General features: G+C 39.9%; 1 protein-coding gene across 4 annotated transcripts in view; it reads left to right on the plus strand.

The window, feature by feature from the left end:
- The window catches only part of LOC126183905 (AMP deaminase 2), a 450522-nt gene that overhangs the window by 383103 nt on the left and 49043 nt on the right, over nucleotides 1–18376 (plus strand). For all 4 annotated transcript variants that reach the window (XM_049926251.1, XM_049926258.1, XM_049926265.1 and 1 more), the window contains one exon: nucleotides 15866–16029. In XM_049926251.1, coding sequence (XP_049782208.1) covers nucleotides 15866–16029 — 164 coding nt within the window. The remainder of the gene's footprint in view (nucleotides 1–15865; nucleotides 16030–18376) is intronic.

Below are 18376 nucleotides of genomic sequence, written 5' to 3' on the forward strand. Positions count from 1 at the left end.
CCATTGTGTCCAAATGCTCTTCCTAGTTCTTTGCTGTCTCTGACAGAATTGCAATGTCATCAGTAAATCTCGGGGTTTTTATTTCTTCTCCCTGAACTTTACTTCCTATACCAAATTTTTCTTCGGTTTCCTTTAAAGATTTATTAACATTGGGGATAGGCTACAGCCCTATCTCTGTTCCTTCTCAACCACCACATCCCTTTTATCCCCCTTGACTCTTGTAACTGCTGTTTGGTCTGTACAAGTTTTATATAGCCTTTCGCTCCTGTATTTTACCTGTGCTACCTTCAGGATTTCAAGAGACGACACCAGTCAGCATCATCAAAAGCTTTCTTTAAGTCTAAAAATTCTATATTGTAGGTTTGCCTTTCCTTAACCTATCTTCTAAGAGAAGTTGTAGGGTCAGTACTGCCTTGTGTGTTCCTAACAGTCTCCAGAATCAAAACTGTTCTTCCATAACTTGGCTTTTACCAATTTCTCCATTCTTCTGTAAAGAATTTGTGTCACTACTTTGCATCCATGACTTATTAAACTAGTAGTTGGATAATATTCACATTTGTCAGCACCTGCTTCCTTTGGAGTTGGGATGACTATAATGGTCTTGATGTCATAGGGTATTTTGCCTGTCCTGTACATATTGCACAGCAGATGGAAAATTCTTGTCATGTCTGGCTATCCCAAGGATATAAGTAGTTCTGAAGGAGTGTCATCTACTCGTGGAGCCTTATTTTGAATTATGTCTTTCAGTGCTCTGTCAAATTCTCGTAGTGTCGTATCTCCCATTTCATATTCACATACATCCTCTTGCATTTCTATAATTGTGCCTTTAAGGCCATTTCCCTTGTATAGACACTCTATGTACTCCTTCCACCTTTCCCTTCTTTGCTCAGGATTAGTTTTCCATCTGGGCTCTTGATATTCATACAGCTGCTTCTCTTTTCTCCAAAGGCCTCTTTAATTTTCCTGTAGGTGGTATCTTTCCTCTAGTGATATATGCTTCTAAATCTTCACATTTGTCCTCTAACCATTCCTGCACTTAATGTCATCTCATTTTTAGACATTTGAGTTCTCATTTGTCTCCTTAATTGGCTGCATTTTTATATTTTCTCCTTTCATCAGTTAAGTTCAATATCTCTTGTGTTATCTAAGAATTTTTGCTCGTCCTTGGCTTGATTCTTTGCACCCTTCACGGTTTCATACCCCACAGAATAGTTAAAACAATTCCTGGTATAATATCATGAGCCCTATCTGAAATAATTGGCCAGTCACTTGAAGAAGGATGCTTCCCAGATGTTCTAAAGTCTGCAGTAGTGAAGCCATTGTTCAAGCAAGGCTCAAAGGAAGATAAAGGAAACTACTGACCAATAAATCTTCTGCACTATTTTCAAAAATATTAAAAATAGTTGTTGCAATCCAGATCCAAAATTTCATGGTAAAATCGAATATCATCATATTAAATGAGTTCTGCTTCCAGAAAGGGAAGAGCACAATATATACCATCAAAATTTGTTGAAAAAATTTGCTTATCTGTGGATAAATACCAAAAACTTTAAGGAATTTTCTGTGAAATTTTCTGCTTTTGACTGACTGTATCAATCACTGTCAACTGTTGTGTGAATTAGAAAAATACAGAAGAAACAGTAGTGCTTTGAAATGGTTCAAATCATATTTAATGGGTCAAAAGCAAAGGGTAGTTGTAATGTGAGGTGGTAGAAATTGTTCCCCAGAATGGCAAAAATTATTTCACAGGTAGTCCCAGAAGGTTCCATATTAGACACAATCTTGTTTTTATTTTATGTAATTGATTTACCTGTAAATATAACATGCCATGCAGTTTTATTTGCACGCAAGACATCTGTACCCATTAAATGTGAGATCACAGAACAAATTCCCCAAAGAGTCATTGACACCCTATGTAGTTTGGTTCTAGGGTGATGCAAATGAATTAAAATGAAACAAGGAAAAATCCCAACTTACACATGTTAAAACTAGACAGTCAAAATAAGGTGACTTCCAAATTACCCAAAAAAATCACGTGCTTATGGAAGCAGATTCTGTCAAATTCCTGAAGGTATTTCTAGGGGAAAAAAATTATCCTGATCCTCTCATATAAGCTAGTTGGCAACTAAGCTAAACAGTCTTGCATTCACAATGAAATTATTGTGTAATGCAAGTGATTTGGACAATGGGAAAGGTGTTACCACAGTTATTTTGAATTAGTTGTAACATATGGACTAATCTTTTGGGGGAATGCAAATAGAGTAAATAGAATATTTTTACTTCAAAAAGCTATTATTAATAATATGTGTAATATAAAGCCTAGAGAGTCATGCTGACATTTGTTCATGGATCTAAAATTTTTAAATATTCTGTGTATTTACATTTATGACCTGAACTGTTTCTCTTTTTCGGTACCAATCCAGAATTATTTATAGAAAACCATTTTAAACATATAACAATCAATTATTGATAAAACTATCCAGTTAAACATTTTAAACATATGTATGACACAAGAAACAAATAATTTCATGTTGCCATCTCATGCACACCTCAATACATGACTATGAAAATGTATAATAAATGAAAAATGGATAACTGAAGGTAAAATTACACACAAATCCTAGTGCAAAAATGTTATTAGTCACTCAAATTGTTAATGATTTTTAAAACTGAGATTGATTCTTCTTCTTCCTCCTGCTCCTCCTCCTCCTCCTCCTCCTCCTCCTCCTCCATCTCTTATGTGGGACAGAGAGGAAGAAAGGTAGTCAAGGTTCATGTGATGCATATAGTGTGGGAAAATATCAGTAGATGTTCCTCAAATGATAAATGTAATGCTAGTTATTTAGTTTTTATCCTTCTGAAAATATTTGCAGTGATGTTACATTGATTGTTATATTGTTATGTCTGAATAATTCATGCTTACTTATTTATCCTTTTCCTTACATGGTCCTTCTGATCACTGAGAAAAGTTTATTGTGTTTCATTAAATAAATAGGACAATTGAAAAAGCATTGTACAGTATGTGTCTCAAAAGTCTAGTGATGGTTATCCTGAAACATTTAAAACAAAATAGAATAGCAAAATACTTTTAATTACTTTCAAAGAAAGCTTGATTTTCTGCACTGAACTTTTGGCAATGTTTATAAATCTGTTGGCAACTTTTCATTGAAGGTTTCCTTAGGAACCTTTTGAAATCTTGATCTGTTATGTCTTTAGATGTCCAATATATCCATAATATTGGAGCCATTAGATTTTCCTAAAGGAATGACACCAAAGTCTGCAAGTAAAATAGACTGTACACTCACAGGAAGGGAAAGGAGGAGGAGGAGGAGGAGGAGGAGGAGGAAGAAGAAGAAGAAACACCATTAAGGAATTATCCAAATGGGATGGAAATCAGTAGGTCGGATATACAGATGGGATGACAGCTAGCATTACCGGTTTAGCAGCAAATCCAAGTGACAATTAATAGGAAGATGTCCTCTAGCTTCCTTGTGTTTCAAAAAGCATGAAAGAATTCTCTCTCAAAGTACAGGTTTAAAATATCTGATCACTTTGTAGGATTCCACCAATTTTATCTAAGTCAGTCCTTAAATATGTTTTAACTTGCCAACCCTTTCCTTAACTATGGTGATTCAGTTCTCTTTGTTGTTATCAAGTTTTGTCATATAGCTAACAGTCCACAATGTTTTCTTTATGATTGTGAAAGTTGATGACCCACATCTCTCCAGATCACTTTCAGTGATAGGAAACTCATCTATTTACTCTTTTTCTCACCACTTTGATTACAAAATAATGTTATCTGACTTTATTACTTCGAATGTCCACAGTTCATAGTGCACATGCCAATCCTTCAGGGCAGTGAATATATTACACTCCATGCACAACAGAATTGTTACTCATTATTGCATCTGTAAAGCCTGGTAATGATTTATTAAAAGCTAAAATAGCCAAAAGGTGTAAAACTTCCTGAATATTAGAAATATACAGTAAAGCGCAACTTTTGTGACAACAGTAGTAAGTGTTACAACACACCAGAAACTCTTGTGACAACAGTGGTAAGAGGTATAACAGATTGCAAAACCACATTGCAAAATCAAACTGCCTCTGTAAAATTGTGCAAAGGAGTTACAAATTGTTTCATTCTCATGTATGCTGTGCATTAGATGATAAACAGGAGTGGAAACTTGTGTACTGTGTGCAACGATGTCTGTCAGTATTCTGTCATCTAAATGGGTACATTCTTAGCTAAGTGCCATGAAATATCCCTGCCATCTGTTGTACTTCGCAGATACACTCTAAGACAAAAAAGGCATCACGAAGGAATTATCTGAATGGGACAGAAATCAGTAGGTATGATGTACATGTAAAGACAAACAAATGATTACATTTTCAGAAGAATTGAAATTGATTCATAAATTTAAGTCAGTAATGTGTTGGGCCACTTATGACTCTTATGTGCAATGTGCGAGCAGCTATTTGGCTTAGCACTGATTGATAAAGTTGTTGAATATCCTCCTGAGGGTATCATGCCAAATTCTGTCCAATTGACATGTTAGATCAGAAAAATCCTGAGACGGTTGGAGGACCCTGCCCGTAATGCTCCAGAAGTTCTGAGTGAGGGAGAGATCAGTCACCCATCCAGCCCAACATGGGATCTGGCAAACATGCCAACGTGGGATTTGGCAAGCATGAAGTCAAGCAGTAGAAAGTCTTGCTGTGTGTGGGTGGGCATTATCTTGCTGAAATGTAAGTCCAGGGTAGCTTGTTATGAAAGGCAACAAAATAGGGTGTAGAATATTGCTGGCGTTCAACTTAGATGTAAGGGTGCCACAGGTGACAATCAAAGGCATCCTGTTGTGAAAAGAAATGCCACCACAGACCATCACTTCTGGTTAGATAACATTATTTTGTGACAGAAATGATCAGTGTGATGAAAAAATAGAGTAAAGAAATACCTTCTTCATCACTGAAAGTGATCTGTAGGGATGTAGTTCATTAACATTCACCATCATAGGGGAAACATTGTGGACTGTTAATAAATTGAAGAAAACTTTTGATAACTTCATATAGACTTAAGTTACCATAGTTAAGAATAGGGGTGGTAAGCTAAACCATATTTAAAGACTGACTTCATAAAATTGGTGGATTCCTACAAAGGGATCTGATATTTTGATCCTGTACTTTTAGAGAAAATTCTTTCATGCTTTTTGAGACACAAGGAATCTGGAGGACATTTTCTCATTGATTGTCTCTTGGATTTGCTACTAAACAGGTGATGCTAGCTGTCATCCACTCTGATAATGACATGTAGATCAGATCATTTTGGTCACACTGCATCGAAATCCCCAGTAGTTTAATGTGTGTGGCCTTAGTACAATTCTTGTATTTGTTTACTTAGTCAGCATCAGGAGGTGCAACAAATCCTGGCACTGTCATTGTGCTTTTTAATCGATGAATTAAATTTGGCACATAATCAACAGTTTCCTTTCAAACTCATGGCATTTGAACTAGTTGTACACACATTTTCAGTTCATGGCTTCTGTTTGTACCCTTGTGTTAACATTGGATACAGCACATTTTTCACTATTTAGAACTAAACTCCATTAATTTGTGTTTTAGCCCATTGTATTGTGACTAGTTTTATCACACTCTCAACATTTGGCTGGCCACAGAAGGCAAAGCTCCTTTAGCTTAGTGTGTATGCAATTGTGTAATGCTTTCAAACATCAATGTTGATATGCCTACAAATGTGCCTGCACACATTTTGTGTGTGTCATCATTAAGATCAGCTCTTTGAATGCACCTTCTACAGCCATGTATAGAGCATGGGAAGAGTGACTGCTTAAATGGCTCAGTGGGCACTGGAGTTACTCTGATCTCATCTTTGCAATCTCTGTGGAGGTGATATGCAAGGGTTCATAGTAAATTCCTATATTCGTCACTCAATGGTTCTTGTAACTTTTTAGGTGGACTTTTGTGTGTAAAGTGGGTGTCTATCTTCAGTAATCTGCCTCTCACATTTTTAAGTGTGTACGTGAAGCTCCTCCACCAGTCAAACAAACCATCAGCCATGTGCCCTGCCCTTCTTTGTATTCACTCAGTACTCCCTGTTAATCCTATTTGGTTCAGTCCCCATACACTTCAACAATATTCTAAAGGAGTTGCACAATTTTTAAGCAAGTACTATTGTGGACTGACTTCATTTACCCAGTATCATGCCAGTGAGTTGAAGTCTTCCATTGCCTTTACCTATAATGTCCCCACAAATCAATACACCAAGAATTTGTATGACTTGATTGATTCCAGTTGTGACTCATTGATACGGTAATTGTAGGCTACTAAGTTCTAATCTGTCTGGCAGCTTTTTTCAGAATGTGCTTTGTTATTGTAACTGCATCATCTGAAAAAATCCTGTGTTTACTATCAGTATTGTTTGCCATATCATTAATGCAGAAAAATTCAGCGAAGGTACTGAGACACTACCATGGGCACACATAAGTTACTTCTATGTTTGTTGATGACTCTACATCTAAGATAACATTATGCATCCTGCCTATCATGCAATCCTTAATCCAGTCACAAATTCCATTTGGTGACCCATATAATCATACTTTTATTAATAAGAATTGGTGTGGTGCTTAATCAAATGCTTCTGAAGTATCAGGAAACATTTCGCGGGTTCAAATCCTGCCTTGGGTATGGGTGTGTATGATGTCCTTAGGTTAGTTAGGTTTAAGTAGTTCTAAGTTCTAGGGGACTTATGACCACAGCAGTTGAGTCCCATAGTGCTCAGAGTCATTTTATCAGGAAACATCTCTATCTCCTTTTCATTAGCTTTTACTCGAACCAGTTTAAGGTGACACTGGCCTTTAGCACTGATGAACTGCAAGTTCCCTGTCCAATCATAGGTACTCATATTTTTAACTGTCTCATTTTACTTCCATATAATGTGTGTCCATTAATGTCTAATAAAATTTTATTTCACTAATTTAAGCTTAACATCTGCTTTACATCTTGGATATTGATCTTTTAGCTGAGAAACATAATCAATGTTACTCGAGGCACTAAAGAAACTGCTCTCAGTTGACTCTTATCAGCTCAGTTTACATAGCAGTGAAAATCTCTGATGACATAAAATTGAAACAAAATTTTTGGTCCTGTAGCTATTTAGGCAGTGGCCAAGTGACCAGGGAGTTTGTACTAGTGTTATCACTGAGTTGTTTTTATCATAGGTCAAATTACAGGAAAGCTAAACAGACAGTTACTTATCATTGCAGGCACTGTCTTGTGCAGGTGGACTCAAAATGTTTTTTTCATTGAAACTCACATTAAAGTAAAATGAGTCACATTATAAACATATAAAGTTAGAATGCTGGGTACAACAAAATGTCACCTCACACTATGTAGGACTATACCACGCCATAAAATGTTGCAATATGCTGGTTGGTATAAGGGGATATTAGCGAAGGTATTTTGGCAAGCTTCATTAGTGATAATAAGTGAAATAATTTCTGTTGGTAATAATAATAATAATAATAATAATAATAATAATAATAATAGGAATTCCTGGGTGGAACAATATGTAAAATAAGGGTGGAGCAATAAGGGGAAAGCAACCACACGCCTATAGCTTTTTATAGCAATAGTACACATGCACGCACGTGCGGGCGGGCACGTGGGCGCGTGTGCGCTCTCTCTCTCTCTCTCTCTCTCACTCACTCACTCACTCACACACACACACACACACACACACACACACACACACACAATACTGTACAGACACCCAAACGCACACTCCCGTGGCCCCAAGACTTGGTCTAATGCTAGCGTGAATGCTGTTTTCTGTTATGTATTCATGTGCTCTATACACCAATCCACTGTAAGTGAGGGATAGTCTTTCTGTTGATAAATTAGTATTAATGCACAGCAAACATCCTTACTTCCATACTAGTATTATAAGAGCAAAACTAACACTGTCAGTGAGACTTCCACAACTAAATCGCTGAACTAATATTGATGAAATTTGGTTTGGAGATAGCTTGAACATCAAGGAAGAACAAAAGATACTTTAGAAAGGGTGTGGTACAAGATATTTGTTGATTTGTAGAATATAACACCAAATGTGGAACAATAATTACTCTTCGAAAAAGATGTTTCCTCTTTTACCTTTGAACGTTGTCATATTTGTAAAAAAGCTTTTATTTTTTTATATGTTCTTCATAATACAATTCAACATAATTAATACAATGTTTATACAATGCTCAACATGTTTAATCCATATTTACATACTAATATGTCACAACCCTGGTGCATTTTAGCTTCTAAGTATCACATGTGTCTTATCGCTTCTGAGGCTCTTGAGACTCACGATGACAGCTTCATTTAAATGCTGCATGACAAACAGAGAGACATCATGCTTGTACATGTACAGTGTGGAGGAGTTTAGTCAGGCTGTGTTTGATTATGATATGTGAGCGCAACCATGGGTAACAGGCAGAAACGTGAGGGCAGTTCACGTTATTACATGTAGAAATATTATACAATTTGCACTGCACCAGACTACAAATTATTTATTTTCTTATTTTGTTATTTTGATGTTATTTAATAATTTTAAAAGGCCACATTTTCCTTTAGTGCCATCACCATCACTCATAATAACAAAACTACTGACATGCCTTGTGGTCAGCACTACTGACCCTCGATCACAGGGTCCTGGGTTCAATTCCTTGTTGTGTCAGATTTTTTTTTTCTACTTATGACTGTTGACCTCATCATGATTTTTATCATCATTGATGTGCAAGTCGCTGAAGTAGTGTCAGATAAAAAATATCTTACACCAGACAGCCTAACAACTTGAAGAGGGCTTTCCAGCTACTAAAGGGCCCATAATCACATTTCATCTCACTGATATGCTAGCACAGCCATGGATGACAGCTAAAGTACAATGATTATACAGTCCTCAATGTGTTTAATCCATATTCCCTACAAATATTATTAAATGTGAAAGTACTCTGTTGGTTACGTTTTCATGACTAAATCACTGAACTGATTACAATGAAAGTTTGTGTGGACCTAGCTTGAACCCTGAGGAAAAACATAGGCTGCTCTAGAAAGTTATTAAAAAAGCAAAGAAATCAACCTGTAAGAGAGTGAAGTAAGGAATGGAAAATATTTCCTCTACATCACTGAACATAAAGTGTGTTTAAGCATCATAATGTACCCGATGTATAAGATATTGTTTGCAGTGTGGCAATGGGTTGGGAGGGAGGTGGAGGAGGGAAGGGATGGTTCCGCACGTCATGAGCTATGCTTAATTGAGCAGGCAGAAATTTGATGGCAGCTGATGTTTCTGCACAAACAATAGCTTATTTGCTCACTATCATTCATCATAAAATGAAAAACTACTGACGTGCAAGCACAGCTGCTATTAACAGCTAGTACTAAGTAAAACTTTCCTTCCACTAGGAGGAACTAAACTATGGTGTAATAAAATAGAATTATATAAAATTTATTAACACAGTTTTATGTCAATGTGATATTATTTCAAGTGCTGTAAAAATAGTAACAAACATGTGAATAAAATCCTAAACAGTAGTATTAGTTTTAGTTCAAAACTGGTAATGGTCAATGTTCCTACAAAAAAATTTGCTGACCCACATGAGACTCTTCACAGTGTGAAGACTTGCATGTGCTGCATGTAGTTTGTGGAGGAATTGTGTCTACTCATGTTAATAAATGAGATTTGTTCAAATAATTCTGGAACTTGGTCCACAAAATTTTTCTATGCTTATTTATTGTGTACAGCCTCCTTTGAAATGCTCTCCTCCCCAATTGATACACCGCTCCCAATGTCATTTCCACTTCGAGAAGCAGTCTTGGTGAGCCTCTTGCGGGATTGTGCAAAGCGCCATCTGCAAATTTTCTTTTATCTCGTCTGTCATTGCAAATCTTCTTCCTTTCAAAGGGGTTTTCAACTTTGAAGGGAAAAAAAAAAGTTTACAGTGACCAGGACTGGAGAGTATTAAGGATGAGGCAGCAGAGTGATTTAATTTTTTCTGCAATAGTCACACATCGACAGGGAAGAATGTGTGGGTGTGCTATTGTTATGCACAAACCATGAATTGTCTCGCCACATTTCAGGCCCTTTCATTCTCACAGGATTTCATGACATGATCCAACTGAAATGTCTCTTGGACAGTCAGTCATCAATTGGCATGCACAATTTCATTGATGTTCCTGACATGAGCATCGTCTGTAGACATCAAAGGGTGTCCTCAGTGAGGGTCATCTTTAACTTCCATCCATTCGTATACTGAGTATGGCATCACCATATGCTTCCAGCATCATTTGGTGTCTGTGCAAAAGTTTTCTTGAGTTCCACACAAAATTTAATGCAGCTGCATTGCTTCCGTAACTCTGCCATCTCAAAATACGCAAACTGTGCAACACAATATTCTACTCAGTTCAGCACTGAATGATAAGACACGCAACAATAAAACTACTGGCAGCTACACATTAAATACAGGCGTGTGCAGGAATGTCAATGCTCCCGGGATTGGAATGACTCATACCCTCTCCCTTAAAACCCACATCCTTTCGTCTTTCCCCTCCTTCCCTCTTTCCTGATGAAGCAATCGTTCGTTGCGAAAGCTTGAATTTTGTGTGTATGTTTGTGTGTCTATCGACCTGCCAGCGTATATATATACACACAAACATACACACAAAATTCAAGCTTTTGCAACAAACGGTTGCTTCGTCAGGAAAGAGGGAAGGAGAGGGAAAGACGAAAGGATGTGGGTTTTAAGGGAGAGGGTAAGGAGTCATTCCAATCCCGGGAGTGGAAAGACTTACCTTAGGGAGGAAAAAGGGACAGGTATACACTCGCGCACACACACACACACACACACACACACACACACACACACACACACACACACACACACACACACACACACACACATCCATCCGCATATACACAGACACAAGCAGACATTTGTAAAGGCAAAGAGTTTGGGCAGAGATGTCAGTCGAGGCGGAAGTACAGAGGCAAAGATGATGTTGAAAGACATGTGAGGTATGAGCGGCGGCAAATAGAAATTAGCAGAGATTGAGGCCTGGTGGACGGCGAGAAGAGAGGATATGCTGAAGGGCAAGTTCCCACCTCCGGAGTTCTGACAGGTTGGTGTTAGTGGGAAGTATCCAGATAACCCGGACAGCGTAACACTGTGCCAAGATGTGCTGGCCGTGCACCAAGGCATGTTTAGCCACAGGGTGATCCTCATTACCAACAAACACTGTCTGCCTGTGTCCATTCATGCGAATGGACAGTTTGTTGGTGGTCATTCCCAAATAGAAGGCTTCACAGTGTAGGCAGGTCAGTTGGTAAATCACGTAGGTGCTTTCACACGTGGCTCTGCCTTTGATCGTGTACACCTTCCGGGTTACAGGACTGGAGTAGGTGGTGGTGGGAGGGTGCATGGGACAGGTTTTACACCGGGGGCGGTTACAAGGGTAGGAGCCAGAGGGTAGGGAAGGTGGTTTGGGGATTTCATAGGGATGAACTAAGAGGTTACGAAGGTTAGGTGGATGGCGGAAAGACACTCTAGGTGGAGTGGGGAGGATTTCATGAAGGATGGATCTCATTTCAGGGCAGGATTTGAGGAAGTCGTATCCCTGCTGGAGAGCCACATTCAGAATCTGATCCAGTCCCAGAAAGTATCCTGTCACAAGTGGGGCACTTTTGGGGTTCTTCTGTGGAAGGTTCCGGGTTTGAGGAGATGAGGAAGTGGCTCTGGTTATTTGCTTCTGTACCAGGTCGGGAGGGTAGTTGCGGGATGCGAAAGCTGTTGTCAGGTTGTTGGTGTAATGGTTCAAGGATTCCGGACTGGAGCAGATTCGTTTGCCACGAAGACCTAGGCTGTAGGGAAGGGACCGTTTGAGGTGGAATGGGTGGCAGCTGTCATAATGGAGCTTGTTGGTGGGTTTGATGTGGACGGACGTGTGAAGCTGGCCATTGGACAGGTGGAGGTCAACGTCAAGGAAAGTGGCATGGGATTTAGAGTAGGACCAGGTGAATCTGATGGAACCAAAGGAGTTGAGGTTGGAGAGGAAATTCTGGAGTTCTTCTTCACTGTGAGTCCAGATCATGAAAATGTCATCAGTAAATCTGTACCAAACTTTGGGTTGGCAGGCCTGGGTAACCAAGAAGGCTTCCTCTAAGCGACCCATAAATAGGTTGGCGTAAGAGGGGGCCATCCTGGTACCCATGGCTGTTCCCTTTAATTGTTGGTATGTCTGGCCTTCGAAAGTGAAGAAGTTGTGGGTCAGGATGAAGCTGGCTAAGGTAATGAGGAAAGAGATTTTAGGTAGGGTGGCAGGTGATCGGCGTGAAAGGAAGTGCTCCATCGCAGCGAGGCCCTGGACATGCGGAATATTTGTGCATAAGGAAGTGGCATCAATGGTTACAAGGATGGTTTCCGGGGGTAACAGACTGTGTAGGGATTCCAAGCGTTCGAGAAAGTGGTTGGTGTCTTTGATGAAGGATGGGAGACTGCATGTGATGGGTTGAAGGTGTTGATCTACGTAGAGATGCGTTCTGTGGGGGCTTGGTAACCAGCTACAATGGGACGGCCAGGATGATTGGGTTTGTGAATTTTAGGAAGAAGGTAGGGGTGCGGGGTGTACGTGGGCTCAGGAGGTTGATGGAGCCAGGTGGGAGGTTGATGGAGTCAGGTGAAAGGTTTTGTAGGGGGCCTAAGGTTCTGAGGATTCGTTGAAGCTCCGCCTGGACATCAGGAATGGGATTACCTTGACAAACTTTGTATGTGGTGTTGTCTGAAAGCTGACGCAGTCCCTCAGCCACATACTCCCGACGATCAAGTATCACTGTCGTGGAACCCTTGTCCGCCGGAAGAATGACGATGGAACGGTCAGCCTTCAGATCACGGACAGCTTGGGCTTCAGCAGTGGTGATGTTGGGAGTAGGATTAAGGTTTTTTATGAAGGATTGAGAGGCAAGGCTGGAAGTCAGAAATTCCTGGAAGGTTTGGAGGGGGTGGTTTTGAGGAAGAGGAGGTGGGTCCCGCTGTGACGGAGGACGGAACTGTTCCAGGCAGGGTTCAATTTGGATAGGGTCTTGGGGAGTTGGATCATTAGGAGTAGGATTAGGATCATTTTTCTTCGTGGCAAAGTGATATTTCCAGCAGAGAGTACGGGTGTAGGACAGTAAATCTTTGACGAGGGCTGTTTGATTGAATCTGGGAGTGGGGCTGAAGGTGAGGCCTTTGGATAGGACAGAGGTTTCGGATTGGGAGAGAGGTTTGGAGGAGAGATTAACTACTGAATTAGGGTGCTGTGGTTCCAGATTGTGTTGATTGGAATTTTGAGGTTTTGGAGGGAGTGCAGCTGGAAGTGGGAGATTGAGTAGATGGGAGAGACTGGGTTTGTGTGCAATGAGAGGAGGTTGAGGTTTGCTGGAAAGGTTGTGAAGGGTGAGTGAGTTGCCTTTCCGGAGGTGGGAAACCAGGAGATTGGATAGTTTTTTAAGGTGGAGGGTGGCATGCTGTTCTAATTTGCGGCTGGCCTGTAGGAGGATGCTCTGAACAGCCGGTGTGGATGTGGGAGAGGAAAGATTGAGGACTTTTATTAAGGATAGGAGTTGATGGATGTGTTGATTGGCTGAGTGGATGTGTAGGTGAAGGATTAGGTGGGTGAGGGCAATGGATTGTTCAGTTTGGAACTGGTATAGGGACTGATAGAAAGAAGGGTTGCAGCCAGAGATGGGAACTTTAAGTGTGAGGCCTTTGGGGGTTATGCCAAATGTCAGACAAGCCTGAGAAAATAAAATATGGGAATGTAATCTGGCTAGGGCGAAGGCATGTTTGCGGAGGGAATGTAAATAAAACTTAATGGGGTCGTTGTGGAGGTGTTGTGAGGGTGACATGGTATTAGAAGGTGAGGCTGAAATGAAAATGAGGCCAATGGCCAGCTTCACACGTCCGTCCACATCAAACCCACCAACAAGCAACAGTACCTCCATTATGACAGCTGCCACCCATTCCACATCAAACGGTCCCTTCCCTACAGCCTAGGTCTTCGTGGCAAACGAATCTGCTCCAGTCCGGAATCCCTGAACCATTACACCAACAACCTGAAAACAGCTTTCGCATCCCGGAACTACCCTCCCGACCTGGTACAGAAGCAAATAACCAGAGCCACTTCCTCATCCCCTCAAACCCAGAACCCCCCACAGAAGAACCACAAAAGTGCCCCACTTGTGACAGGACACTTTCCGGGACTGGATCAGACTCTGAATGTGGCTCTCCAGCAGGGATACGACTTCCTCAAATCCTGCCCTGAAATGAGATCCATCCTTCATGAAATCCTCCCCACTCCACCAAGAGTGTCTTTCCGCAGTCCACCTAACCTTTGTAACCTCTTAGTTCATCCCTATGAAATCCCCAAACCACCTTCCCTACCCTCTGGCTCCTACCCTTGTAACCGCCCCCGGTGTAAAACCTGTTCCATGCACCCTCCCACCACCACCTACTCCAGTCCTGTAACCCGGAAGGTGTACACGATCAAAGGCAGAGCCACGTGTGATAGCACCTACGTGATTTACCAACTGACCTGCCTACACTGTGAAGCTTTCTATGTGGGAATGACCAGGAACAAACTGTCCATTCGCATGAATGGACACAGGCAGACAGTGTTTGTTGGTAATGAGGATCACCCTGTGGCTAAACATGCCTTGGTGCACGGCCAGCACATCTTGGCACAGTGTTACACCGTCCGGGTTATCTGGATACTTCCCACTAACACCAACCTATCCGAACTCCGGGGATGGGACCCTGCCCTTCAGTATATACTCTCTTCTTGTTATCCGCCAGGCCTCACCCTCCACTAATTTCAAGTTGCCGCCACTCATACCTCACCTATCTTTCAACAACATCTTTGCCTCTTTACTTCTGCCTTGACTGACATCTCTGCCCAAACTCTTTGCCTTTACAAATGTCTGCTTGTGTCTTTGTATGTGTGGATGGATATGTGAGTGTGTGTGCGAGTGTATACCTGTCCTTTTTTCCCCCTAAGGTAAGTCTTTCCACTCCCGGGATTGGAATGACTCCTTACCCTCTCTCTTAAAACCCACATCCTTTCGTCTTTCCCTCTCCTCCCCTCTTTCCTGATGAAGCAGCCGTTGGTTGCAAAAGCTAGAATTTTGTGTGTATGTTTGTGTTCGTTTGTGTGTCCATCAACCTGCCAGCGCTTTGTTTTTTGATATATTTTTCCCACGTGGAATGTTTCCCTCTATTATATGCATATATATATATATATATATATATATATATATATATATATATATATATATACACTCTTGATTATTTGGAGTAATGTGGAGGAGAAGTTGCTTAAGTAACTGAAAACACAAATAGTAAGTTATTTTCAAACTTCTGTATGGTGCAATGTCTACTGAACAGGTAGTAGCAGCAGTGTCAGCAGTCAAAATCTGGATGTGGCTTGGTACTGTTATTGTCCACTGCTGTTCTCTCTCTCTCTCTCTCTCTCTCTCTCTCTCTCTCTCTCTCTCTCTCTCTCTTCCCCCCCCCCTCTCTCCCCCTCCCTCCCTCTCCCCTCCCTCCCTTCCCCCCCCTCTCTCCCCCCCCTCTCCCCCTCCCCTCCCCCCCCTGCTGCCCGCCCTCCACACACACATAATAAGCAAACTGTATTATCCACAAACAAATAATCAGGAGTTCACTAGGTTTGTAATAAGTGACAAACACACTGGTAATCACTTATCAAAATAGAGGCTGTGGTTTGTAGAAAATTTCAAAATTGATGATCTAAAATAATGTTATCATAATTGCAGGTTATTGGGTTTGACTCAGTGGATGATGAAAGTAAACCAGAAAATCCATTATTTGACAAAGATGTTCCTGTGCCTCATTTGTGGAATGACGTTGAAAACCCACCATATGCATATTATCAGTATTATATGTATGCAAACCTGACTGTTCTAAATCACTTTCGAAGGTAAGCAATACAGAAATTTGTGTATCTCCTTGAGAAATAATATATTCTTGAACCAGATCTTATTTCTTTTTTGAGCAGTAGTAAAAAAAATTGCTTGTAAAACTGCCAAAGTAACTGCACTTTTTAATTCTTTACATAAATCTTTCTCTCTGCTTTTCATTATGTTTCTGAAAATGGATATCCTGATGTTAACATCATCTTCTGAGAGTAGCATTTAACCTAATATCCTCAATTATTGCTTGGATGTATTCCAAGCTCTGATCTTGTGTACAGTATTTTTACCCTCTACGCTCTTTCTAGTGCCATGGAAGTTATTCCTTGATATTTTAACACCTGTGCTATTACGATTTCCCTTCTTCTAGTCACTATTTTCCACATATTCCTTTCCTCCCTGATTCTGCAGAGGACTAAATCATTTTTTATCTTGTCAGTCCACCTAATTTTCAACATAATTTTATAGTATCGTGTCTCAAATTTTTTGATTCTGTTCTTTCCCAAATTTACAATCTAAAAAAATTTGTTCCTTAAATTAAGGCCTGTGTGTGATATTAGTAGCCTAGTTTGCTTGTTACATTCTCTTTGCTTTGTTCATTCTGCATTGTTTTGCTCCATGCTTTTCCCTTTGTCATCTTTGTAGATGATAATTATTTTAAAATTTATCCCTAATCTCATTTTTTTTGCCATATTTTGGTATATTCTTAGACCATATTCTGTGCTTATTGCACTGTTAATTTCATTCATTGTGACTTATAATTCTTCATCACTTTCATTTGGGATAACAATGTAATTGCAAATCTTACCATGAATTTTAATTTCACACCTAAACCTTACTTTCATATCCATCAGCTTCTTCAATGTATAGATTAAACAGTAGGTGAGAAAGCTTGCACCCCTGTCGTCCAAAAGTTTTACTCAGACTGCTTCTTTCTTGGTATTCCGTTATTGGTTTGTATACATATTGTAAACTATTAGTTGTTTCCATGTCGGGGTGTTGCTACTGGTTCTGCAACTGATGTTAAATTAATTTTAGCCACTCCAGTTGCTTTTGTATGGACTTTATTAAGTTCACATGACCAGTTTTGGCCTTTATATTAGGCCATTATCAAGTGCATGTTATGCTGTAGAGAAGCAAAATTCCTTCTCTATTGAATAACATGCACTTGATAATGGCCTAAACTGATTGTGTGAACTTAGTAAAGTGCTAAAAGATAACTGCAGTGGCCTTTCATTAATATTGTATGTTACCCCTCTTGTCCTACAAATAAAACTTATTTTGCTGAGAATTTTGAATATCTTGCACCATTCCACATTATCGATTCCTTTTTTTCTAGGCTGAGATACTTATGAATGTTTTTGGCTTTTTCTTAAGTTTTGTCTCCATTATCAAGCTGTACTGTCCTGACCAATTTAAGTACTTTATTTACTTATTTTGTTCACCAATCCTGGTAATGTCATATATTTCTACTCTGGGGCATAAAATGTCTGTGGGATTAACAACATGCAAAAAATTAGAAAATTACAATGTCCTTTATCTTCCTTTTATTGATTTTCTCTTTTAACACGATACTAAGTATGCATGTTATCATTGGTTAAATATTTTAACCTGATGGCCACCAAAATAGATCACCAAACTGCAATGGTGTCACTTTATGTAATGGTGGAACAAGGCATTATTCTACATCTGCATCTACATCTACATCTACATGACTACTCTGCAATTCACATTTAAGTGCTTGGTAGAGGGTTCGCCGAACCACAATCATACTATCTCTCTCTACCATTCCACTCCCGAACAGCGCGCGGGAAAAACTAACACCTAAACCTTTCTGTTCAAGCGCTGATTTCTCTTATTTTATTTTGATGATCATTCCTACCTATGTAGGTTGGGCTCAACAAAATATTTTCGCATTCAGAAGAGAAAGTTGGTGACTGAAATTTCGTAAATAGATCTCGCCGCGATGAAAAACGTCTTTGCTGTAATGACTTCCATCCCAATTCGCGTATCATATCTGCCACACTCTCTCCCCTACTACGTGTTAATACAAAACGAGCTGCCCTTTTTTGCACCCTTTCGATGTCCTTCATCAATCCCACCTGGTAAGGATCCCACACCGCACAGCAATATTCTAACAGAGGACGAACGAGTGTAGTGTAAGCTGTCTCTTTAGTGGACTTGTTGCATTTTCTAAGCGTCCTGCCAATGAAACGCAACCTTTGGCTCGCCTTCCCCACAATATTATCTATGTGGTCTTTCCAACTGAAGTTGTTCGTAATTTTAACACCCAGGTACTTAGTTGAATTGACAGCCTATTTATCGAGTAATCTAATTCCAATGGATTTCTTTTGG

The sequence above is a fragment of the Schistocerca cancellata genome, chromosome 1 (assembly GCF_023864275.1).
Source record: "Schistocerca cancellata isolate TAMUIC-IGC-003103 chromosome 1, iqSchCanc2.1, whole genome shotgun sequence".
NCBI lineage: Eukaryota > Metazoa > Arthropoda > Insecta > Orthoptera > Acrididae > Schistocerca > Schistocerca cancellata.